At 31.5% G+C, this 20,067-nt stretch overlaps 1 protein-coding gene across 4 annotated transcripts in view; it reads right to left on the reverse strand.

Moving 5' to 3' along the window:
• The window catches only part of LOC105450498, a 32,748-nt gene extending 13,721 nt beyond the window's left edge, over positions 1 to 19,027 (reverse strand). For 3 of the 4 annotated variants that reach the window (XM_011690351.1, XM_011690350.1, XM_011690348.1), the window contains exon 1: positions 17,420 to 19,027. In XM_011690351.1, the coding sequence (XP_011688653.1) occupies positions 17,420 to 17,514 (95 nt within the window). In that variant the 5' untranslated portion in view covers positions 17,515 to 19,027. Of the gene's footprint in view, positions 1 to 3,507; positions 3,802 to 17,419 lie in introns of those variants that run through there. The other variant, XM_011690352.1, reaches the window with a different exon arrangement.
• Positions 19,028 to 20,067: the final 1,040 nt, after the last annotated feature.

A 20,067-nucleotide genomic window follows, 5' to 3' on the forward strand; every position in this document is an offset into this window, starting at 1 on the left:
TTGTTCTTATATATGTTGAAAGACTTAAGACAAAAGCCGGAGTCGATTCACTGAAGCAATCCAAAGTTATAAGGATTTTAATTTGAATTTTTTGGTTAGATTTGACCATAGAATTTGAAAATTCTCAGGAAAAAAGCAATAGAAGCATTTATGCGCTCTAGTTCTGAATAAATGATAACATTCTGCACAATCCTTATTACTCAAACTATATGAGAAGAGCATATTCGTAAAAATCAGTCCTTTAACTTTTTGCTACTATTGTAGGTACTAAACATCCTTAATGGCATCTTTATACAATTATAATTTTTGTTAATTAAAATTGTTTGCAAAAATATTAACTACAATATTAAATAGTTGCTATTAGATTTCAATTATTGCACCTATTTCATTATAATTATTACATTAATTAATTTATATTAATTAATATATAATTAATCTTTCTTGTATATCTCTGATACAGTCGAATCTCAAGGAACCAGAAAAACTGTTCGAGTTATAGAGTTTTCACTTATCGAAATTTGAGTAAAAGAAGGTTAACAGATGAAAATTCGACTTGCGGAGGCTTTATACGAGAGTTTATAATTTTCCGATTATAATGGCTTTTAGAGGAAAAAAAATCAATATTTAACAGTAAATTATTTATTGCATACATATGATAAATGTAACCATAAAACAAAATGTCAGACTATTACTCGGTTATACATAGCTACAACTTCGAATTATAAAGATAGCGACAATAGCAGTTCGACTTATAAAGGTAAACTTCGACTTGTAGAGGTGTGGTTACTTTAAATTCGAGTTACAGAGGTAAAATATATACCTAAATGCCTGACAAATAATTCGAGTTAAGGTAGGTTTTATTTCGATTTATAGAGGTTTTCCGCAGCGGAGCGGAAGGAGATATTTCGTCTTAGAAAGATTTTCAAATTATAGAGGTTCGACTTATCAAAGTTCGACTGTATCAATATAATATCGGAAACATGCAAGGTTATTAATTATATAAGTATAAAAACACATAAGTCTATAATGCTTACATAGAAATAGATTACAATAGCCAAAATACTATGAATTAAATTATGATATTTAGTTAAATTAAAAATATATTATATATGTATAGAAGTCTTTATTTTACTATTTAAATTTGCTATTATTTTGATTTTTTCATCACTATTATTTTATTTGAATGACACAATACTTCGTTAATTATTTCAGCACACGGTTGCATACTCCGTATGCAATACCGTATACATTTCAAAGTACACGCACGTGCATCATCAGCCGCAAAACAGCATGCATTAAATAACTTGCTAAGCAGAAGGACCGATAAATCGTCACTATCTCGTTCCCTCTTCATGATCAACGATCAACAAGTTGCAAACCGGTTCTTAGCGATACACGCAATTAACGTCAATTGCTGGTGACTTTAATTATTAATCGCCTTCTCTTCGAACGCTTCTGGACTTTCTTATGCGTGTAAATTAGTACATCGTTTTCTCATTGACGCGTGTCACAAACAAATGAGATTTTGTATCCAAAGGCGACTGTAGAAATTTAGATTAAAGAATTTAAATTATCTATTATACAAAATACCGATGGTACCACTATTATTTCAAGTAACAACGATAATGCATCTCTCTTTTTATAAAAAAGTTACATTATATGACATGTCTGAATTCGCTGTTTTCAACAATCTTCCAATTCTTCCAATATTTGTCACAATGTAAAAATTGTTTGAGTAGAAATTCTTCGCAAAAATTGATCACAGTGTAATTTAGAATTATTAAAAGTTAAAGTATTTTAGCGAATTTCTAAAATTTATTCCAAATTGATAATGTTTAACTTATTGTTAGGTTGAAACTTCAGCATTGAAAATTATTTAATAATTATGACAAAAAGTAGTATTCAATTTTACTTGATATATTTTATAAAATTTATAAATTTTATTTGATATATTTTATAAAAGTTACCAGAAAACATTTTTGGAAATCCAATTTTTCGAAATATTTCTCAATCTTCCACATTAATGCAGTGTAACGCAATGCTATTGTCAGACTTAAAATAGATTTTGCAAAATATGACCGATGTTAAGACCGGTTGTAACTAGAACGGAATAACTAGAACGAATTAAACTCGCTTTCGACGTAAATCGTCGTTTGCGTGCGAAACTCTGAATTAGTCGGACGATTAAGCTGTAGTATGCATGCGTAGTGTAGAGGATTAGGTACAACGCCTAAGGAAGCTCTTCCTCATTACATTTAAAGTGCCCTCTCGTTAACCCATCTTAACCCTTCGTAACTTCGCGAATGAGAGTTTTTTATAAGAGACAATTGAACCGTTTAATTTTAATGATAAAGTTTTATTTTTTTCTAAATATCTAAATATATAAATGCTCTTAAAAATATTATTTTTATATAATTTTAATTTTCTCTTTCAACTTTGAAAATGTATATTTCAAAAAAATATATATATTAAATAATAACGCTATTAAAACGTTTTCAACTAAATTTTGTATTCCTCTGCAGTAATACCTATTATTTTCTATCAGGCGAATATCCCTCTCAAGCAGCATAATTACTCAAAATCAACGAAGAAAATAACTTCAAAAGGAGTTATTTGCAAATTTTAACGAGAATTCATGGAATTTAATAAAGAAGTTGAAGAACATTACGCGAAAAGCGAAAGTATAGTATATCGACAATGCAATTATACTGCTAAAAAGATTAGGTGTGCACCAAGGTGTGCACTTTACATTATTATCACAGAACATCGCGAAAATTGAAATATGTATCTTGAAATGAAAATGAGTACTGTTTCACTTTATTGTTGTTCGTTTGATACACTAGCGACAGATACAATTGTCAATCTCCTATTTATCATTTTCAATCATTTCTTTCTAAAATTACTCGACTATTCTGATATTACAGAGCATATAATATTAACATATTACAATACGATAAAAATAATATTTCAAATTTTTTGCTCAAAATCTGTTTTGCAGAACACAATATTCGAATTCGTGGATCATCAGTAAGCTTTTTCCTGCGAGGAAAGTCCATGGCTTCCATGATGAATAACGGGTCGGTGAATTACGTTAATAAAGACCCGGCGCGCACAATTAGACTTCTTGTTCGATGCACTTTCACGGCGATCACTCGCGCGGTCAATTCGGAGCGAGGCACTTTTTGCGGTTGCGAATCCGCGCACGAATTCATGATTGACCGTCGATAGAAAGATTTTTTTTCTCAAAACTCATGTTTACTCATAATTATAAGAATTATATTCTTTATAATTTCTTATTATTCCTCTCCTGTTCAGAAGTAAAATAATATACAATCAAGTTTCCTCGAAAACTGTAATAAATGCACGCGTTTTATACGAATACCTACTTTATCCTTATTATATAAATTGCAAAAAAATATCACAGAATTATCTTGCTTTAATTCGCCATTAAAGAAGAGGAGGAGGAGGAAAAAGAAAAAGAAGAAGTCTATGATAACAATAACTTACGATATAAATAGCTCGACCTGCTCGACTCACAAAAACGCCGTTTTCAACCAAATCTCCGGTAAGACACCATAGTATTCTCACGCGGCGTCGGCGTTCCAACTACACTCGGTATAAGCGCACGACAGAACGAACAAAACTGGCACGTCGAGCACGACAGCGAAACAGAGAGAGAGATGGTTCCTCTCCCGGAGAGGAAAGGTGGCCAATTAGCCGTTACTCGGCGCACATGCCTCGACCAACTATCCGACGCAGCTGCGCGCGGTACGCTGTATCGCGTCGCTGCACCGCGCTACACTGGCCGCGCGCTTCGACGGAATCGCGTTCATAAGCGCGCAAAACTCTCCCGCGCGGGGGTCTCCCTCGATCGACAGGCCGTGAGCTGCGTTTATTCGACTGCACTTTGAAAATTATCGGAGTTGGGTAAGTTAATTTTTTTTTAACATATAAGATAAGAGTCTTAAAAATTTAACTTGTTAGTTCAGATATAAGATAGTCCATAATAAAATTAATTGAACTGAAAATTAATAAAAAAAGAATAATTAAAAAGTTAAGTTAAATTTTTTCATTTTATAATTTTGGGGTTTCTAAATAAAATTTGTATTTGTTATACTTATTTCTGCCGAGCCGCGGAAAGAGGATAGTTTTCAGAGACTTTTTCCAACATGATTTAAATTTTAATGCATAGAAGGTCCACAAATTCCTTCCCGCGGTCAAACTATATTTATTATATAATTATAACAATTGCCTTGACGTACGTTCTCAAATTTGAGTTTGAAGACCAACGCAGATATGTATTTTATTTTGGGTTTACAAGAAGTATTAAAAATATAACTTCAAGAAGTTAGATCAAAAGTTAATAGTTACTAATAAAATGTAACTAAATTAAGTTAAAAGTTAAGTGTCTAAAATGTAACTAAATTAAGTTAAAGTTATTTAACTTTCCTTTTTAATTTTTTAAGTTTACTTTTATCTTTTTAACTAGGCACTACCCAACCCTGAAAATTATCGACGGAAATGTAAGCAATTTTTTTATATGGCCACGAAAAAAAATAATCACTTTTATTAACTGTTATAAAAAATACGAAACCCCGTTTTCAAAAAACAAAAAATCGAATTTTACTTTCGTGAAATTTAGAAAGAAAACGTTTGACTATTGCTCGTGTTATTATATGTAGAAAAATATCATGCAAACGCAAGATAGGATTTTGCAAGTAGAATTTATTTCCATAATTTACGGTCTATAAAATATAGAACATGATTTAGTTATGTGTAACGCAGATGTATGACAAAGAAGAAAGGCCGCGCAATGGCACTAAAAAAAATGGCTCCATGCATGATGCGTGTAAGTTTCTTCCGCTTTCGCGACAAAGCGTGCTACTGTGCACCTCGCAGAAAGCAGCAACATAATAATTCGAGAGAACGAAGACGTACGTACGGCCGAGCGTGTACCGCTATTCCGGCTGACCGGAATCACTGCTCTGGAACAACACGGTATCGTCCTCTTGCTCGGTTCAAGAGTAGAAGCGCATTGATCTCGAGCGCGTAACATTGTCGGGTAATACGGTAAGGTGGAATTTACGGTTTTTCATAATTACTGCTAAATATCTAAATATTACTAAACAACTCCTGCTGAAAATCATGATCCCATATTTACTGCAAAAAACTCATCTAATCAAATTTAATTTAGTCTAAATTTTGCTTAATTCTAAATCGACTGCATACACAAAATAATTTTTTATATTATAGAGTGATGCAATACATATTCATTTATCTAGATCCAAAATTTATTAAAATTAATTCTGAGAAAATGTATTGTATAAATAACATTTATATGAAGAATCACTTAATAAAAATTTTGATGTGGAAATAATATGTGTAGCTTGTGTTATAACTTCTCAATAACTTTCTATTGTTATGATTTCTAATTGATTCAATATTACATCATAATGGATTGAAAGATATAAATTTAAAATACCAATTGTAAAGTTGAAAAGTTTTAATATTAAAGTAATTTATATAAGAATTTATGACATAAGTTTCGTAATTCATTCTATAATACAATAGCCATAGAATTCTAATTACCTAAGAGAATTCAATAATTAAATCAATTAAAGTTAAAGTTTTAATATCGAAATAATTCATATACCAATTTATGACATAAGGTTTATGTAACTCATTCTATTATAATTCCATAATTTTAATTATTATCTAAGAGAATTCCATAATTAATTTGTCAGGCTCATATAATAAATAATTCATACCATTTTAGTAGATTTTATTATAAGATTTTATTATAGTGCGAAAGAATAAATTATAATTTAAATTTTTAAAATTGCTTTTCGTTTTTTTCAAATACTTGTTTATTAATTAATTTCTTAAACTTGTTCGAAACAATCTAAATATTTTTAGATGTCTTTTGTTCGCTTTTTAATTTAAAGTTTCTTTCGCCGTAATTGTATTCTATCTTCGTGGTATCTTGAAGCCGACGCATGACTTTCACATATAAAAACTATAGCAGCGAAACAAATGCTACATATGTTGCATTCCTTCCCGTGACTCTCCTTATCTGAACGATTTATCGACGAATTTAATTTATAACTACGGCACGTGCCGGTGTGCGGCCACGCTCGCATAACAGGCGGAACACTCGAGCGTGCAGATTATCGGAGCGACCAGCTAACAAGAGGACAACAGGAAGCCTTACGAAACGCGTAAAAAGGACGAGCCATTTCCGGTCGAGAGGAGAGACTCGGCGTTCACACGCTACTTTCATTTGTACTCGTAGAATGGCGACTTCTTCGTTGACCATCGAGGAAGATACTATTGCGCTAATCTCAATAACAGCCCCCCGATCGATCCGTCGCAATCGTGCGATCGTCGTCCCAGACTTATTTTCATTACATCATCGCGACCTTCAATCAAACTGTTGTTCTTTGATGTAATTAATTTTCCGCCAACCTTCGGAGCGTTCGATATATATCTTCGAATATTTTATTACGTAAGAAAAATGTTTAGAGCATCCATATCTTCTATTGGAAAGAAATCTAGTAACAATTTACTTATACTGACAATGATAAAAAAAAATTGATTGTACGAACTAAATTTGTATAGTTGCTTGATTCAATAGTTGATTCAACAATTCTTTAGTTGCATAAAAAAGGTATAGTTTATTCATGTCAATCATCAAAATTTTTTAATCAAGAATTAACTAAACTAACTCAATTAAATTATTTTATTCGAAATACTAGTAGTATTTATTTGTGTTTGCATGCTATTTATTAATCATTGCTACCTTGGAAAGTTAATTAAACCCACTGCGAAAGTTAATTGAATTTGAGCAAATATATCTAAGTAATATATTTGCTCAAATTCCAAGTATCAAACTAACTGAACGATGCTGATGGAAATAATAAATAGTGTATATTTTTAATCGAGCAGTTGAGTTAAATATGATAAATTTTTGTTGAAACAAAATAGTTTAGTTAAAAAATAGTATTTTGTTTATAATAACAAATTATTTTGTGTCATCGTAGTAACGTTCAGTACTTCAGTTGAACGTATCGGACTAAATATTTTGATAAGATAAAACGAATTTTTTCAACAAATATTTTTTCTCAGTGTAGACCAGTGTAGAGAACAACAATCGTTATTCTTTGATACAAGTTAATTTTCCGGCAATCTTTGGAGCGTTCGATATTATCTTCGAATATTTTGTTACGTAACAAAAAAGATGTTTAGAGCGGAATCATATCTTCCATTAAAAAGAAATCTAGTAACAATTCACTTAGACGAGGAGAACAATCATCTGAAATTTTCGTCTGAAACGGGAACACTGTAGTACACATAATGGTGGAATATGTCTAGTAGACGTGACAAGTTCACATAAACCTTGATTTTTTTAAGCATGACAAAGGAGAAACGTATTTTTGTGCTGTGTATTTTTATGCTATGTTAACTGAAACTGTACAATAAGTCGCTATGCTTCGCATGTCCTCGTTCGCATTCAAGGGTTGATAAAGCAAGCATTGCATAATTCACCGGTAGCGCACACGAAACAGAGTATCGGCGTTCGTTCAAGGCCGAGTCAGGTTGGTCGGCAACCATTACACGGCACTGGTAATCTGCATCACAATGTCGTTAGTTTGTCAGTAGAAACGCGGAACACGAACGAAATTGTATAATAACCGGCTCATTTTAGTGCCGGCGGCGGCGATAAAATGCGATTACGTAAGATAGCATCGCAAAACAGAAGGAAAAACCAGTCTGAACTTTTATAGCGCGACTTTTATCAACTGAAGCCACGCGTAAAAGCAGCGGAACGATTTGCGAAGTCACGCCGCGATTTCGCAAATCGCCCGACGAATCTCCCTTAATTGCTTGAAAAGTAGACCGTTGTATCGATTTAGAAAAGTTTTTAATGGCGCCGCGTAACTTCGACATTCATTACAGCTCGAAATTTGCATGCTGGGAAGTTCTATACCTCAAATTAAAATCTTTTTCAATTACGGACTCTTGAACTCCAGTCAATTTCATGTTTATACATTTAACAAAATATTTCTTTCTTTTAACATTTATATTAAATCACATTAGATTTTTTTATCTGTTAACAATCGACATTTAAATTAATTTAATACATATTCATCAGAATAAAATTTATTTGAAAAATGGAACTTTAAACTTAATTCGCATTCTTATCTGTTAATTACTGGACGAAATAATTTGATAATTATGTAAGATAATTGAATTGAATTTAATAATTGTAAAATAAAATGCTCCTAAGAAAAGAATACAATTAAGTACAATTGAATATAATTTGAACAAAAAATAAAATAAAATTGTTCAAAAATAAAATTGTTTGCAAATTTTATTGTTAGTTATACATGTATATATGTATATATGTATATAGAGAATCTTTTTAATTCATATTATTAAAGCTCAGAATCGATTAGTGTTGAGTAACCAATTCTACTTATTCTTTTATAAAAAATTATATATTTTTCGAAAAAAGATATTAATATACACAAGTTTCGTAAAGAAATTAATACAAATTAATCTAATTAATAAATAAAAATACAATGAAAAGCAACACACATTACATTATAAAATTACACAATTCTATAATATAAATAAAAAATTAATTAATTAATTAAATATATTTCAAATCTAAACTTAAACTGATATATAAATGTACAATATAATCAATTAGTATGTATATGTACTATCTCAGATAGCACACAGAGTTCAAAAAGAATTCATTCGTATATTCAATCGTATATCATCAATTCTGAGTGTTCATTTTCAGGTGCGAAAAAAATTCTTTTGCATCAGAAAATGAACTCAGAATTGATGACATATGATTAAATTCTTTTTGAACTCTTTGTGCTATATCTAGGATATTATCTCTTAAATTACGATAATGTGCATATGTATTAAATAAATAAAGACATTCTTGTAAATGCAAAAATATATTGACTCAAAAGAAAATGTTCTATATATAAGAAAATACATTTTGTTCAGGGTACCATAATAATACATATTTTTACACATCAAGCAATGCATTGCGTGCACGGATGACAACAGCATCACAGTCAGTTTCCGGTGTGATCATTACGGATACGTAGTAATTCGATCTGCGAGGTCACTATAACTCGCAAGGTGCGACTCTCGCACTTGAAAAATCCGTGAAATACAATGTCACCGTAACGAAACGTAACGAAAATGCTCGTTCGAGACGTTATTACACAATCGTGATTACACAGAGCGACCTCAATGAGTAAAATAGAAAAATTATCTTAGTCGCTCTCACTACGGCGAAATTGCGATTCACGTTAATTTCTTATGAGTTGCTACCTTGGAAAGTTAATTAAACCCACTGCGAAAGTTAATTGAATTTTCAGGACAAAGTAGTTCCAAAGCCTTTAATTAAATACGCCGAAAACGAAATAAAAGTTCTGTTGGTATACTACTTAATTGGATATAATGACTACAGCATTAGTTAGCGCTCATTACTATTACTACAATAATTAATTTTTCTTATTAGCATTTTTACAGTTATTTAGTCTATTCAACGTAATTTTCTACGTTATATAAACTTCTTTCTTTATATGATCAATGTATGCAACATCAAATTGTCATTCTTTCCATTATTTCCAAAATTGGTGGCTTATACATATATGGTATACATAAACTACTAATTTCGAAAGTAATGGGAATTAAGTTTTAAGAATCCTTAAGATTTAATAATATCAAACTTGGTTAATCACATTAATTTAGTTAATATTGACTAACATTAAGCACATAATGAGTGAAAAATAAATGCCTAGCTCATAATTAAATCTTCTAATTCTTAAAATCATAATTAAATCAGATCATTCTCTAAAAAGAATATTTTTCTCTATGTAAATAATTTTTTCTTAAAAAAAAATAAATGAGTATAAATCTTCTTTAAAAATTGTAGCTTCGCGGTTACAACAATCCGAGCTTTGTCTTACAAAAATCAAAGATCTATTATGTTCACAAACATTAGTACCATTTATAAGGATTAGTAATATTAGTATCATTTAAGAACATTTACAAGGATTTCACACGATAAAAATTCATCCTTGAACTACAAAACATAAAATAGCCATCTTCGAACTACATAACAAAAAGATTTTAGATTATATTCAACATATTTGCTTTACCTACTAATTATAATCTTCACCAAAATTTAAATTATGTTTACAAAACATATATCTTTCAAGCGTATTACATACCTATATTATAAATCAGTAAAGATAATGCTTTTAACACTTCTCTCTGACACGCAATTGCTCTGAGACAAGAGTTAAGAATAATCACGACAAGATAGAGGTCTTCACTGCCATAAATGTTTTATAATAGCACTTTTAGATAACGTTAGCAAAACATTTAGCATGAACTTGCGAATGCGAACGCGAACGTTTTATGAAGAAGCTAGCTTTTCTGTATAATCTTGTATTTCGGGCCGCTCCGATCCTACATTGAAATTTCTCTTTGATTTGACATTAGAAGAGATCATACAAATAGACTCCTGACGTAACTAGAACTGCGCCATCAGTCAGACGTAATAGCCGATAATTAGTCAGTAGTTTGCGCAATAGCCATTGTCGGCTAATATATTTCGACGAACGATTTGAAAAAGTATTCTACGAACTTCCGATACGAAGACAATTTCGAACTATCAACTACCGACATTCGAAAGTAGTAGACGGGCAACATATAAAAATATAGAACTAATTAAATATAGAAATTAATTAAAAACTTATTCCGTTTTTTGTTCAACATCTTTAAAAGTTAAAACAGAAAACTAAAAATTTAATTTTTGTTAAAAAAAAATCGAATCAATTTCCATTCAATTACTAATATTTAATACAGTGATGTTGTTACAATAATTTGATATTAAAACAGTAAAAAACTTTAGATTCGTGTTATTTACGTAATATAGTACATACAATTTATAAAATATAAATTAAAACATTTTATTATTCAATAAGCAAATTTGTAAAATAAATTTCAATAATAAAAACTCCATAAAAATAAATCCTGTTGCACATAAAATTTACAAATATATATTTTAACGTAATTTATAAAGAAGACATAGGAAATATTGTTAAAATGTAATACATTTTACCTTCTTATCTTTGCAATTTATCTTGCTAATAAATACAGAGATGTACAGACAGATCAAGTACAAAACTTGAATCAATAACATTATTTAAATGATTATTTATAGCAGAAAAGTGACATTATTCATTATTGATGTTAAAAATTAAGGTAACAATGTTGCTAACAATAAAACTTGCTACAAATAGACTTCATCACGTCTAATATAAGGTAAATCGCTTGAAATAGAACTTAAATATCTTTCTTCGACCAAAGATGCAAAATATACACTGAGAGAATAAATGATTGCAATTATCAGAATTTAACTATAATATATATTTTTTGGTACACACTATATATTGTTTAGAATTATAAAAATATCATTAATATTTATAACATTATAGCAGTAATAACTATAAGAATGGAGTTCCTATGTGTATATGTATATACATATACATATAGTATATTAATCATAATTATTTTTCGATACAATTTTAACTAAATATCATTTTTCTTTTAGTATAGAATTTTATTTAGATGATTCTGAACACCATATTTTATATTGCATGATATTTGATATGAATAAATTTATATAGCTTAAAAATTTACGTTAGTTTTATAAATTTCTGAAAATTTAAAATCGCTTCAAGATAGAAGGATAATACATGAATAAACACATTTTGATATTTGTGCATGCACTGTACATGTAATGCAAAAAAATGTTTTCTGTTAGAAAACATTAATATAATTTGTCGAAATAAAATTATATTTATTACGTTATTCTGCGGATCCATCTAAAGATTGTACTGTTTCTGACTCACTATATATGTATACATGTAACGTCATCATCTGCAAGGACGTTCTAACGTCAATTAACACCTTATCACCTCGACATATTATATGATCAAAGCACACCTGATCAAAGTATGAGTAAGATAAGACTTTAAATTTTATGTAGACTGAATACCTACTTGCAAAAACTTTACTCAATATTATTATTTTTCGATTACTTTTGAAATAAATGCAAGGATTAATGTTTTTTAACAAGAAAAAATTAAGTAATTTTTTTAGATACTTGTTTCTAAAACATGATTTATACTTGCAACTATATGATTCCTATTTGCTCAAAATACGAGTGAAAGTTAGCAATTAATTTTCAACTGAATTAATATCCATAATAAAATACCATTTAATTATTTTGAAAGTTAATGTAACCTTTATAAATTTTATAATATCCTATTCAATTGAAACACGAAGAGCGAAGCTTCAATCAAAATCTGGTACTCTATTCACTCAAGCATAAATTACATTAGCACATTAGAATCTTATTATAATTAGCATTTTCGTGCAATTTATCATTTTCTTAATGTTGCGGTAAAATATCATCAGAAACGTATAATTCTTTAAAGAGATATATAAACCATTAAGAATTTAAGAAGTGTATCTAATTTATTTCGTAAATTCTTTTAAATAAGTATGCATAAATTTAAATTTAAAACAGATACATGTATAACATTTCATGTATAAATATTAATTCGATTAAATATTAATTTTATTGACTACAATTTTTGTTTAAAATACATTTGTTTAAAATACACTGAAATGTAAAACAAAAACTAATTGCAATTAAAGCAATTAGTAAAAAAATCTTGGAAAATAATACTCATATATTCAATAATAATCAGGTCTCTTATCAAATTACATCGTACGTCCTTCCTTTGCTCTTTTGTAGGCAGATGGAATTTATCGACAACTCAGTTTACTTTGGCGATTGCTCCTTTTTTCATACTATAATTCACAACAGACTTATCACGATAATGGAAAGGTGTGGTACATATTACGATACGTCTATTCAGCGGATAACGTATCGTGCATACACATGCACGCTAAAAAGTTCGTGTAAAGTGACTATATGTATAACGCGCGCCGCTATCTATTCCGAAAGATAAGTAAAAGCGGTACAAAAAAAGAAAGAGTTTGAAATATGTTTACAAACTTTCAGAAAATGAAACTAAAAAATTATATTTTGAAATTGTTCCTATATCGATAAAATATAGCGAACATAATATTTGTCAATTTGAAAATCTCAATCTGAAAACTCTACAAGATTCTATTAATATTTTGCATTATCGTTATTATAGTGCAGACATATACATGAAATAACAATAACAAATCGATTTTCCATCCATGTTCGTTCTCTTCGAAAGCTACGTCATGCGTATCCGTTAGTTCGAGTATTCCAATCAGGGAATCGGAAGATTAACTCTCGGCAATAAGGGCAACGTGTCGGCGATGAGCCGCGAACGATAATGCGAAACATACAGCGTAATAGCAGCGAGAGTAAAAGACACGCAAGATGGATACATAAGACCAGTGAGCTTAAGTTTCTCACGCCACATCTCTCGCCATGAGAACTATTTCGAAATCTGATGTAATAATGCTCAATAATAAAAATATACAACGCACGATAAAATCATTTTGTCCATCCAATGACTTCTCAAGCCTGCATTCGATCTCTTCCACGTAATAGTTTCCCCATTACGGTATTCTCATGGCAAATTAAGCTTTCATCTTCCACTTCATCGCCCACGCGGAATGAGAAAATAAATTTTAATTTAAAATATTATAGATCTCGATAACTATACGATGTGTTGCGATGTAACTTTAATTTTAATAGTAGATTCTTTAAAATTAATCGATCTTTTCTTAGAGAAAGTTTTAAGGAACAACGCTTGTAATATTTTTATATTTTGATATTCAATACCGTAGATATTTTGGCATTTCATTAAGAATTAGATTTAAATGATGCCTAAAAATAAACAACTAAGTAAATAGTAAGTAAACAACTTAATTAGATTTCGTTTATCTGAAACTTATTTTTTGAAAAATCTTTTGTTAATTGTAATTAAAAAATTATTGACAAAAACTATTTAATATTTGGCAAATTAATTTTAGATTGATAAAATAATATATATATGTATAATTACATGGAGTTTCCTGGAACACTTCATATATATGAAAATAAAAGTGTCTCAGAGAATGTGATATTCCGAACACACTAATGCGGCAATCTCGAGGCAATTATTCACATGTGCGACAGTCCGCGTGGTTACACGTCCTTTCCTTTTTATGTAATTGCGACATGTACCTTTTAACGTACGAGATATAACACTCATTGCGTGATTAATGGTACATTGCTTTCGACATTAAACTGATGCGCGTGCACATCTCTCAGAAGATTTCCTACGTAATTTGTGAAAATTAAATTTCGTAGTAATTTATTGAAATTTATACTTGATTTCATTAATTAATCGTCAGAAGAGAAATATAAATATTTCATTAGCGCTAACAAGTGTAACTTCCGGTACTTCGATTTTATTCGTGTGTATACATACGTCCTTCTTTTGCAATGTACTTTAACTAAAATACACTTTATCTCGTTATTTTATTTCGTCTTCAAGATAAATTGCATTATGCATGCTGCAGTAGTAATTCATTCCTATCGTGAAAAATGATCCGTTTTGGTATTCTATTCATTCTCAAATCTCCATTTCGTTTCTTCTTCCGTTCACATTTATTTTTGTACGCATCACGTCTTCGTATTCAATTGCGTTGCATAACGTTTCGTTAAAAAAATATTCACATCGTCGCGCGGCGCGCATTGAACAAACGGCGGAAACCCGCCGTTACCGGTTACAATGAAATCCTCTTAAATCGCTCCGAAGGCCTCGAAAGTAGGTGATCTAGCACTCTGAAGCATACTACTCGAATCCGAAATAATGTCTGGTGAGCTTGATGAAGGTGAATCATGATTTAATCTTAATAAAGCCGGGCTACACCGCGCTGCCACTGAAAATCGTGCAACGTTCAATTAGTGAGAAACGATCTTTCTTGTAGTTCCCAGCTGTCGTCATCTCATGTCCAATCATCGAGCAACTTCGATCAGTGGGTGGCAAGATAAATTGTTAATCGCCGTTTTTTAAGTAATCTTTATACAACATCCCATCAATCATCCGAGCATCTTGCTGAAGTCTTCCGTAAACGTATAAAAAATTCGATGTAATAAATTGGCCGTAATAAACTGCCATATTTCCAGGAAATTATCTTTCATTTAAAAAAAACTTTATGTGCGTACCAAAATAAACGCAGTAATTATACAGAAGAAAAAATAATTACAACGAGAAAATATGATAAATTTAATATTTTTTTAGATTCAGCACAATATAATAATATGGCAACCAAAATTTTTGACAAATGTTGCTTATTCTTTATTCGTGTTTGCAATATTTAATTATTTAGATCAAGCACAACGTGAAAAGTGAAAACTGCAAAGTCACGTTGCAACTATATAAGAATGAAGAAAATAATCAGTCATCAGACACGAAGAAAATCGATAGTCTGCACGAAAGGGCAAGTTATCTTGTATTAACTCCATTGAGCTATAACTATTTTTTTTAATTAAAGACCACGTTACCATTTAATTATTACGTTAATTCGTTTACCGTGTAATATTATAATTAATGTTCCGCAGGCCAACTTATTATCCGCTTTCGCATTTTTGACATCGAACGCTGTAATTATTAAATCCGTGATTAAAGAGCAAACGTTATCCTTCTCAACGATCGCAGACCGTTTTATATGTATAATGCAACGTTACAAGCTGTTTGCAAGCAGTTTACAAATGCGTGGCGAGGCTTCTTTTACGTTCATTTACGCAACAAGATCTCCGGCAAAGGGCGGCGATTTTAATTCCCATGCAAGAGAATTCAAAGACGCATTTGTGCACAAAGAAGTTTCTGAGTTTGGAGTAATAACTATGCCCGTCAGTTATCTCGCAATTCGTCCGCCGGCGAATTCTTCTGGAAGAATCAATACGACGCGCGAGTTCAGAAAACGCACATTAGGTCCACGAACGGCTTTGCTTTGTATTTCGATTGTATATTTTTTTAGCAAAGGTAGATACACTATCTTATCTCTTGTATGTCAACAAACGTGATATTCCCAAACAAATAAAACTTAAAACTCCGAATGATTACATTCAACGCTAAATTTACAATGAGTATATATACTCGCGTGATTTTAGCTCCCACTCTTGCCATTCATTTAACACTAAATGCGACCGTGTATATTTTTTTATCTGACATTGTGTGTATCCAAAAATATATTTAGATATACGCGTACACGTCATTTCGGATGTATACGAAACGACGTCTAAAATCAGATAACCGTGTTTAGCAACAAAGAGTACAGTAAGAGTAGTCTCTTTATGCGCACTCTAAATGAAGAATCAATGTGTTCTGCGACAGCCGTGCTTACGCACACGCGAATTATGGATGCTGCATTTAAAAGATGCATTTTTCTTGCAGCGTGCTTACGTCGTGCTGCGAAAGAGATGACCTTGTCTTCAGCTTTAGAACGCCCAGCTTAAACCCGATCTCGAAAAGCACGAACAAAAGTGAATCAAAAAGAAGAAGCGCAAAAGTTTCTTTACCTTCAATTAGCAAAATGCAAATCCATTTTATTATTTCTTCTGCACGAAATTAACATAAAGATAAATGAAAGATACTTTAATTTTGACTTACAATTAGTTTTTTCCACTCTTGTTATACAAATAATGAATTAATACATTAAAAAATGAAAAACCAACTTGATACATCTTTTTAAGCAAATAACAATTAAAACACACACGCGCGCGCGCGCGCACAATTTTTCAAATTTTTTTAAAAAATAAAAAGAAATAAACTTTTAATGGATATATGTTCTTTACCATCAAAATATATTTTTATAATTTTTTTAAACAAGTTTTAAAAATATCAAATGCAATTTTTTCAAAAAGTCTTAAAAAATCTAATTATTTAGTATTATAAAATATTCACTATAATTAATAAAATTAATCAATTATAAATTATACAATTACACTTGAACAATAAGTATACAGTAAAATAAAATGTTGACACAACACACTGCATTTTATCTTAACGAGGCTATACCGCGTGTAAAACATCAGCTTCACAAGAGAAGCTGATGCTTTTATTTTCTGTCAAAAAAAGAAAAAAGAAAAGAAAGCGATAAAGCCGTAGGTTTAAAAACGTTTCTCGGAAAGCCGAGGCCGGAAGTAAAATAGAGAAAAACGTTGCGAAAGTCGTAGACGTCGAGATACCGCGTGAAGTTCGTAGCTATTTTCTACGAGGGGGCCAAAGCTTCTTCAGTCAACTCATCACTTTCCCGCCCTTTCTTCCGCCACGGACGCTACCGATTCCTACTACGAAGCTTATACTGCAATATTTACCTCACGCTGTAAGATCTTCCCGGTTTGGAGGTCATTGCACTGCGACGGGTGGTTGCGGCGGGGTGGTGGTCGGTGGCGACGAATCGATTTTCCATGGCGGCGTCGCGGTGTCGCCTGTCGGAAAATATATGTCTCTCTTCCTTGCTCGCCCACTCACTATCTCCGTCCTCGGTTTTCTCCTCGCGCTGCGTCTATCGTCGCCGTTCCACGTCGCGACACGTGACTACAACGAGAATTTCTACGAGACCGAAGGGAGCATCCTCTTCAAGATGCAGGTCGATCGATACTTCGCAGAATAGAGTACTTCGTTTCTACATCCACGTCTTTCGAACTTCCACTTTTTTTAAGTTGCAGCCTGCAACCCGCACGCGCGCGTAATCCCTTCAAGTTGAGAGGAAGATGTATCTTCGCGATATCCCGTGGAAAATGAACTCAAAAATTTTGACGTAGCCGGCATTATTTTGAATCAGCAGATATGCACGCGAACTTTCCGATGCAAATCGTAATTTATCGTTCGACGATCCGGAACCAGAAGTAAGAGAGGAACGTGTCTCTTTTCAAGGTTAGTGGTCCCTCGTGTCACGATTCGAAAAGTCGTAACGTGACGTGAATTCGTGAATTCCGATATCAACGTCGGCTTGATACGTAAACAGCTTTCACAGCAGTATCCAATGTCACGGTAAAGGTGACGCTTCTGTTCGAGACTTTATAGTTGACTGATGCTCGTTCAAGCGTGTTTGTTTATACACCTTCTTCCTCTTATTTTTTTCAATTCGGTTCTTTCTTATACTCGTTTATACACCTTCTTCTTGCCCCAAGTTTGTAATTACGATTGTGTTACGGTCCCACTCTGAGCAATTGTCTGAAACGATCGATCTACCCAAAATTCTTTCAATTGTCAACGTAATTGTCAACCAGCTTGCAGATAAAAGATATTCACGTGACTGTGATGAATCGGTCGTTTCCGATTTCTCCGACGACCGATTGTCCGCGGTCTCGTTAAAGATTCTTTACACTCTGGAAATGCCTTTTTTGTTTTCCAAGTTGCCAGGTATAATGAGCCTTAGTAACTCATATAAATGCGTAAAATTTCCATACGACTATTGTATCCCCGAGGTCGATAGCAGACAATGGAAAAAAACTGAATTATCTTGAACTTTTGCAAAAGCGGAATTATTAAAAGGTATCGCAAAAACTTTCGATTAACTCGCAAAACACGTTTCTTTGTATAAAACAGTTAATACAATTGTAAAACTATACACAGTTTTTTCATGCAAAAATTATTCTTTGCACCACACATAGTGAAGTTTTACTGAATAATAATATACTGATGAACACTCCACGATGAACATTCCGAAATTAACTGTATAATGTTTCGTTCACGTGGTCGCGACTTCTTCAGCATCCACGAGCGGAATGAACGAGCTCGGCCTGACAACAAGAGGGGAGAAACACGTAAAGTGATCCGTGGTGCTTGGGGGTGACCCTCGTATATACCATGCGGTAGCGTCGTCGCATTCGTTACTGCAATTCTCAATGCAACCACCGTGGCTATACACTACGTGGCTTGCTTCTATCGACCGTATCGCACTGCGACGAGGAATCGGACTGGTCGCCGAGCCGCGTGCCGCGCAGGTTTCATAAGTGCTTGCGCGCGCGCACGCTCAAGCACAGGTGGGGCCGAATTAGACGCTCGTAAACAGTGTTATTCTTTGTTTAGCATTTTTCTTCAAGGCCTTTTTTGTTAATTTTTAAAATACAAGTAAAAATTAAATTTTCTTCCCTTAACAGAATAAAATACGAAAGGTTCTCACTGAAGATTTTTCAGTCATTCATCAAAACAGAAAATATTTTCTAAATACTTTTTTATATTTTATAAAATATAAATATTTTATAAATAGATGGACAAAGTGTATTTTTTATAAGTTTATTAAAACAATTTTAAAAAAATAGTAAATACAAAATGAGACATTTATAAAAAAATCATTGTGATTTATAGTATATTCTTAGTCAATAAATATTATAAATTTTTGGAATATCTCTTAAATTTAAGAAATTGAGAAAATAAAAATATCTATAAATTTTAAAAAATTATGTTTCCTATCTTTTTGCATATCTAAATTACAACTAATAAAAGTTATAATTATAAAAATATAATTAGAGCAAAAAAATTTTAATATTTTGGTAACACCATTCTCGATTTACTTTTAAATTATTCCAACAATTTTACTTTTTACAGTAAAATTAATAAATCAAATTTGGATTTAAAATTTTTATTTTGAAATGTTTTTAATAAACGTTAAACTAATTTAACGTAAAATTAGATCTGATTTACACGCGATGTTTTTTAAATTGTTACATAATTTATAGTAGTATATTCTTTTAATGGCTAGCTTTCTAGTTCTTTTGAAAATTAGCACGCCAGTAAGAAAAAACATTATGTATATTGCATAAAAGCAAACCTTATTCATTAAAAAAAATTTTAAACTTAACGGAAGCCACGTTATCATCTCGCATAATTCGCAAGTTCATCCTTTTTACAACGTACATTCCTTGAGTCTGCACATGCAGTCTTATCGCCGGATCCGTAATATCAAGCTCATTGAGGGCTGACCAATTAAAGGCCGCACGCAACGGATCATTGCCCG

Source organism: Wasmannia auropunctata, unplaced genomic scaffold (assembly GCF_000956235.1).
Source record: "Wasmannia auropunctata unplaced genomic scaffold, wasmannia.A_1.0 LD336060.1, whole genome shotgun sequence".
In the NCBI taxonomy this organism is placed as follows: Eukaryota; Metazoa; Arthropoda; class Insecta; order Hymenoptera; family Formicidae; genus Wasmannia; species Wasmannia auropunctata.